This window comes from Orbicella franksi, chromosome 12, assembly GCF_964199315.1.
Source record: "Orbicella franksi chromosome 12, jaOrbFran1.1, whole genome shotgun sequence".
Taxonomy (NCBI): Eukaryota; Metazoa; Cnidaria; class Anthozoa; order Scleractinia; family Merulinidae; genus Orbicella; species Orbicella franksi.
In genome coordinates, this window is record NC_138156.1 from 17,762,881 (window position 1) to 17,769,449 (window position 6,569).

The 6,569-nt window shown below is 40.1% G+C and overlaps 2 protein-coding genes across 2 annotated transcripts; one reads left to right on the forward strand and one right to left on the reverse strand.

Annotated features, from left to right (window-relative positions):
* Positions 1–42: 42 nt before the first annotated feature.
* On the forward strand, positions 43–3,398 carry LOC145464328 (sedoheptulokinase-like). The gene is made up of 4 exons (XM_081448175.1): positions 43–674; positions 1,193–1,368; positions 2,032–2,199; positions 2,913–3,398. Exons 1-4 carry the CDS (start codon positions 43–45, stop codon positions 3,380–3,382), a joined length of 1,446 nt encoding a protein of 481 aa, XP_081304301.1. The 3' UTR covers positions 3,383–3,398.
* On the reverse strand, positions 3,300–6,529 carry LOC145464329 (rRNA methyltransferase 3, mitochondrial-like). Its single transcript, XM_081448176.1, has 4 exons — positions 6,294–6,529; positions 5,382–5,734; positions 3,997–4,200; positions 3,300–3,735 (listed from the first exon to the last, which is right to left on the reverse strand). The coding sequence occupies exons 1-4, from the start codon at positions 6,443–6,445 to the stop codon at positions 3,473–3,475; spliced, it is 972 nt and encodes a 323-aa protein (XP_081304302.1). The 5' UTR covers positions 6,446–6,529; the 3' UTR covers positions 3,300–3,472.
* Positions 6,530–6,569: the final 40 nt, after the last annotated feature.

Sequence of the window (6,569 nt, forward strand, 5' to 3'; positions counted from 1 at the left end):
ACACGCAACATTTCTTGAAGGAGTGTTGCGTTACAAAACAAGATGGTGGATTGTGTCTCTGAATCTTTCGTTCTCGGAATCGACGTAGGAACAACCTCGATCAAAGTATCCCTGCTGCGAAATAACACCAGAGATGCCGTTGAAAGTTTTAGTTGTGAGACAGGGGCGAATATTTGCGTCGAAGACTTGGACTTCGCAGAGCAAGATGTGGCAAAAATTCTTGCCAGTTTACACCATGTTTTAGGGCAGCTGTCGACCCATCTTCTGGTCAAAGTGAGCAGTATCGGGATATGTGGACAAATGCATGGCTGCGTGATGTGGAAAGGCCAATCTTGCGTGACTTGGAATACATCAGAATTTCGTGACTATTTTAGAGCTAGGGACAATGTTTCGCATTTGATTACTTGGGAGGATCGAAGATGTACAAGCGAATTTTTGGCCACGCTCCCCGCTTCTCGCACGAATGCTGCTATTTCTACTGGTTTTGGATGTGCTAGTCTTTTCTGGCTTCAAAGAAACCGTCCTTATCTTTTGGAACGTTTTGACTGTGCTGGAACTATTATGGACTTAATTGTGTGTGTTTTGTGTCAAATGGACAAGCCTTCTATGTCTTCACACAATGCTGTTAGCTGGGGATATTTTCATGTCGATAACATGACTTGGGAGTTAGACGTGTAAGTTAACTCTCCACCTCCCTTAGAACATTGCTCAATTTCTGTTCTTCGTCAAACATTGCACTTCAATCTCCGACCAATAGTAGTTCTAATTTAGCACGATAATTAATTTTCAAGTAAATGGATATACAGGGCTGGGTACTGCTTGGAACAATGTCAGCAAACAGATGCCAAAAAACAAAAACAAAAAACAATCAAGACAGCTTAACCTTATGACTGGAGATACATGTAGGTCCCTCATGGTTCAATTGTGCAGTTCCAGAAAATATCCATACTTCCCCCACAGAAGGGATTGGAATTTCCTGAGGGGTGGGGGTTCTGGAAGACCAAAAAATTTAAAGAGATGTATGAAGTTTAACTGGAGTCTCCAGAGGGGGGGGGGGGGGGGGAGGGGAGGGGGGTGGCGGTTAGAAAAAATCCCTTCCATTGGGGAGGTATGGATCTTTTGTGGAACTACACATTATAATATCTTTGTTTCAACACTGTTTTAACTTCTCTCTTCTATGTATATATTACAGCCTAGAACATGCAAAATTTCCCACCCACCTCCTGCCAGTGGTGGTCACGCCTGATGCTGTGGCTGGTAAACTGCAAAGACCATTCTACAATATACCTGTTGGAACACCTGTGGGGGTGGGACTGGGTGACTTCCAGTGTTCAGTGCTTGCCAGTATGTCTCAGCAGAGTGATGCAGGTGATGTTAATACTTAGGCTTAATTCCCAGCCACTGTCTTGGAAAAATGGAGCCCACACTCCTCCCCAATGGTATTGGCAAGGAACAGTAACAGAGAGAGAGAGAGAGAGAGAGAGAGAGAGAGAGAGAATCAAGCCTAAAGTTAGTTAACACAGTCAAGTTTCCAAACATTTGAACTTCTTATCAATACCAAACCCAGAATTCTGGACCCATAAGTGAGCCAGTTATCTCCCCTTATGTTAATGTGTTTTGCTGAACCTCAACCACATCACAGTGAACTTTTTGAAGATCTTTCACCCCATTAAAGGTGTCACAAATTTGATGCTTCTTAACAGTAACTTCCATGATCAAAATTAGACCTGCAAAACTTGGCTCCATGTTACAGGCATGTGACAAGTTGCCCTGTAAAATGTTTGCTAAATTTTGGCCAGTGGTCAGCATTGACATTTTCTCTCTGTTCATCTGCTTGCTTCTGTCATCATGCAACACAGGAAATGTCAATTATGATGATGTCATTCCTTAAGATTCCAGTTGGACATCTATAATAACATTCTGATCATTTGATGATGTATAACATTTATTTTATTGTCATAAAAGGTCATCAATATGTATCTCCGGGTGTATCTCTAACTCACTCTGATTTCGTTTATTATTTATTTTCAGTTCTTAATATTGGTACTTCCTGTCAGCTAGCTGTTGTTGTTCCTGATAGTGTCTGTGCCATTGATAGCGGAGACTCTCCAAATCTAGCTAAAAACGTTACAAGGGAAGCATTGCAGCTTCTTCCATTCTTTAAAGGAAGGAAGGTCATTACAGCTGCCTCACTTTCAGGTACTAGAGGGTCAGACCAGGTGGGCAAAATTATCCTCACAGCCTGTCAATCTGCCTGGTGCCCTGTGGCTGTATGAAATCCTGCATTAGGTAGTTGGAGCAAGGATGAAAATTGAGCCACACCAAAAATCCTGTGTAGTGTACAATAATGAGCCTTTAAAGCTCTAAAATATTATTGTGGATACAGGCTTTTAGCCAGATGAGCATCCAGGCATCCTGTGGACAGCCAATTATTAAAGAAAATTGTTTCTTTTTCATATGTTGCTTTATAAATTGTTTATTTGAGCAGGCTCTATAGCACATTTTGCACACCTACTTTTCAAATCCTGGCTAAAACCCTGTGTGGATGTGACATTAAGAATTAAGAGTACTGTTGTGCATTAGTACACACAACAGCTGTTTTCAAGCCTGAGTCTTATGTTTCTATAGCAATAAAATGCAATGGAATGAGCATGACTGTCAATTTATCAAACTGTTGCCTTTAAAGACCGCATGACTTGTAAAGTTATTGCTGTCCATTTTATTGCATAGAAAAAAATATCAAATCATTGTATTTGAATGTAAAAATTTATCATGATAATATAACCGAGCCTGTGAACACAGAAGGATTTCCCGCTTTTGTTCCATCTGTGTTCACAGGCTAAGCAAAATCTTGAACATGCCAATGATAAAAGTAATTACTAACAAGTGGTAATCATCTTTTATCCTAACAGGTGGTAATGTTTTTGCTGTCTATGTAAAGACGTTAATGTCATGGATGAAGGATCTTGGTGTGAATGACAGCCTTCCATCTACAGATGAAATTTATCAAAGAATTCTTTACTACGCTGAGAAAAAAGGTTCAACATCACTGAAAGTGGATCCTACTTTCTGGGGGGAAAGGCACTTTCCAGATCAACTGGGACAGGTGACTAATGTTACACCAGAAAATATCTCACTTGGCGACATTGGAGTGGCTCTTTCTCGAGGTCTTGTGGAAAATGTGCAGAAAATGATGTCAAGGGAATTCCTGCAATTGCATGGTGTGCAAAGAATTGTAGGCACAGGTAGTGCTCTGATGAGAAATCAGGTTCTCCAAAAACAAGTTGAGCAGGTTTTTGGATTGCCACTGGTGCTGCATGAAAATGTAGATGCATCAACAGGAGCTGCGCTGGCTGTTCTTTGCAGGGAGAAATTAATATGACACATTACATCCCCAGAATCAAGGTCACAGTTGAAGTACTACTGATGGCCATTTTGTCAGTCGATTAAATTTTTAAAATATAATATTCTTTTATGTTCTAGTCTTGTCTCTGAATTGTTTTGTAGTAATGCATTGTCTGTAAGCCTCATAAATAATTACTGTTCCAGCCATTGCTGCACTTAAACTGTCAACTGTGTTCGCCATTGGCACATGAACTAGTTGTCCGCCATTTTGGCATGCCAAGTTCTTTGCATTTTCTCCCAAGCCTGTGGCTTCATTCCCGATGATGAGAACACTGGGTCCTAGAGTCCAGTCTACTTGAAAATATTCTAACGTTGGAATGCTGAGTTCATCTGATGGAAACAACAAAATATGAAAAGTTAGAAAATTTTAAATCACAGATGCAAATTAAATTGATCAGCTCTAGGTTGCTTGTATTTTTAAAGATGTAAAACAACAATTAAACTTTTAAAGTATAAGTTTTCCTAGCCTACGGCACATTGGCTAATGCTTTCCCTGAGAAGCCATTAATTACCAAGTTGTACAGTAACCATACAATGCAAACAAATCTCAACTACAGTACACAACAAAAATTGTCAGAAAAATTTTCTCACCAAGGACATTGTTGTGCGCAAGAAAAATCCTTTTGTCTTTTATAAGTGTCTCGATCTCTTCCCAGTTCAAGTTGTAATGAAGTGGAACATAGAAGTGTCCACCAGCGGCACATCGTAATACTTTTGGATCCCACAGGTCAACACAGCCAATTGAAGTGACAAAAGATTGGCACCCAGCTGCTGCACTAATCCGCACTAAAGTACCTAGAGAACACAATAAGAGAAACAAGTTCATGTTCAGAGAAATAATTTGCTGAATAAAACAAGACAAAATGTATCATTTTGATCAAGGTACTGGTTGTAAGGCCACTGAAAAAGAGATTGAAGTCGATGTATAAGTAATGTATAATGATGAGAAAATCGTTTTCACATTTTTATTGGAAAATACACTTTAAGGATGAAACAGGTGAAAAAACCCAGAATGTTTAGCTGCTCATGAATGCTCATGCAGGCTAACAGTTCAATAATTAGCATACTTATTACAATAATCAATTAAGTAAATCATCCTACTAAACCAGTAGCATTTTGTAATGGCCACACAGCTTTGATAACCAGTTGTTTTGCTATATTCAAGTTTTAAGGGTCAGTTATGCCAATAAAAAACCAATCGGATATAGGTTAAGTCTTGAGTCAAGTAGCAAATGCAATAGGCTGGCACATATCTTCATTTTCAATAGCACAAGTAGTTGACTAGCAGTATTTCTATTCCTCTCTACAAGTTGCTCCTTAATTCTCCTCCTTCTTCTTGACGTAATTCTCCTCCTCCTTGAGGTAAACTTGCTAGTCAATAGCAAGTTTGCCCCCAGCATTTAATTTTCTATTACCTAATGATATTCTCAGATAGAGAGGGGCACTGTGAGATGTAAGTTTGTTACACAAGAACACAATACAATGACCCCGATAAGGGCTCAATCCAAGACCAGTCAACCTGGGGTCCAGTCCACCAACGTCCATTACCCCTCCATGCCAGAAACACCAGAAATAACATTTACCAAAACTTTCAGAACCAAACAAGGTTATTGGAGTACTGCTACACTGGGAGGCATGGTGGCCTCATGGTTGGTGCACTCAACTCTGGATTGAGCAGTCTGGGTTCAAGCCCTGGCTGTCAACTTGTGTTGTGTCCTTAGGCAAGACACTTTATTCTCACTGTACCTCTTTTTGCAGATGCATAAATGGGTACTGGTAAATTTAATGCTGGGGGGTAACCCTGCGATGAACTAGCATCCCATTCAGGGAGGAGTAGAAATACTCCTAGTCAATCCATGCTACAGAAACTGGAGATAAGCGCTGGCCTGATTGGCCACTTGGCTCGTATACAGACTTAACCTACATGTACATGTAACTGCTGTATACACGTAAAATGTGATGGTCACTACTTATACCTACGTTTGTTGGATCTTTCAGGCCATCACATAACACTGTCAGACGATTTTCAAGTTCACTGTTGCTCCTTAATTCTCCTCCTTCTCCTTGTCTTGGTCGTTTAAACACACCAACAATACCAGGGGGTGTGACGGCATTTGATAAAGTTTCCATTGTTTCTTGGCTTACTTGAGCAAGGCAGTTATTTGGCAAATTTGAAGTGTCAATATGATCCAATAGGCCTGGATCACTGTAGAATATACCTAATACTCTGGCGTTGGCCATCAAAGCTTCCTTTACAAGACGCCATCCCTCCAGGATGATGCGGTTATGTTTATCTCTGTGTTTCCGTTTGTTAAGGGATGCTGCCATTCTGAAGAGATCATAAAACTTTTTCTCAATAACAGGTACTGTGATAATTCACTGGCTGGTAAAGTCTGCATACGAGCCAAGTGGCCCATCAGGCCGGAGCTTATCCCGGTTTCTGTAGCATGAAGCGACTAGGAGTATTTCTACTCCCCCCTGGATGGGATTCACTGGTTGAGCCTGCATTAATTTTCAGTCAAGTTAATTTTCAAGTTCATACAAATGGAATACTTGTGATCTCGCTATATGATTTCACAGCTGATCATATCTCCAACAAAATTCTCAATTGTGATATTGGTTCTCCATGCACCCTTTTGTCACATAATCAGTGCGCTATCACTTGGGTGTCTAATTACAGGTATGCAATTTTGATTTTTTGTAACTGGATGCCTATAATTGAATACCAATGCCATTCGCACGTCAGTTAAATTATATGTCAGAGCTTTAATGGTTTCCTTCAGAATGTTCCCTACAGTTTTTACAATTTATGCAGAAGGCAAAATACATTTAAACATTGTTAACATTATTTTGCTGCATTATTTTGCTGCTGATAAATCCCATATTACCTGAGTCGTGGTGTGCCACTTTCAATAAGCTTACTACCCTTGTCAGTGTAATTGCGGACTTGCGTTTGATCAGTTTGAAGTGCCTCAGACGAAAATCTCGTCAGTTTTCGGGCTTGTCTCACCAAAGCAAACCTTTGAATTAGAGCACGCATCTTGATCGTTGAATTAAACTATTTCAAGTTCTAAACTCGTAACTGAGAACATGTACACTTCGTACATGTGCTTTACCCACCACATGGGACAGGATACTCGCTATATATTTCTCGTCCCCAGTGC

Excerpts from the sequence above, each read along its gene's own strand:
- LOC145464328 (XM_081448175.1), top strand. The coding sequence starts at position 43 with ATGGTGGATTGTGTCTCTGAATCTTTCGTTCTCGGAATCGACGTAGGA. Across the intron at positions 675-1,192 it reads ATGACTTGGGAGTTAGACGT|CCTAGAACATGCAAAATTTC; the intron begins GTAAGTTAACTC and ends TATATATTACAG. Across the intron at positions 1,369-2,031 it reads GTCTCAGCAGAGTGATGCAG|TTCTTAATATTGGTACTTCC; the intron begins GTGATGTTAATA and ends ATTTATTTTCAG.
- LOC145464329 (XM_081448176.1), bottom strand. The coding sequence starts at position 6,445 with ATGCGTGCTCTAATTCAAAGGTTTGCTTTGGTGAGACAAGCCCGAAAA. Across the intron at positions 5,735-6,293 it reads AGTGGCACACCACGACTCAG|AATGGCAGCATCCCTTAACA; the intron begins GTAATATGGGAT and ends TGATCTCTTCAG. Across the intron at positions 3,736-3,996 it reads TGCGCACAACAATGTCCTTG|ATGAACTCAGCATTCCAACG; the intron begins GTGAGAAAATTT and ends TGTTTCCATCAG.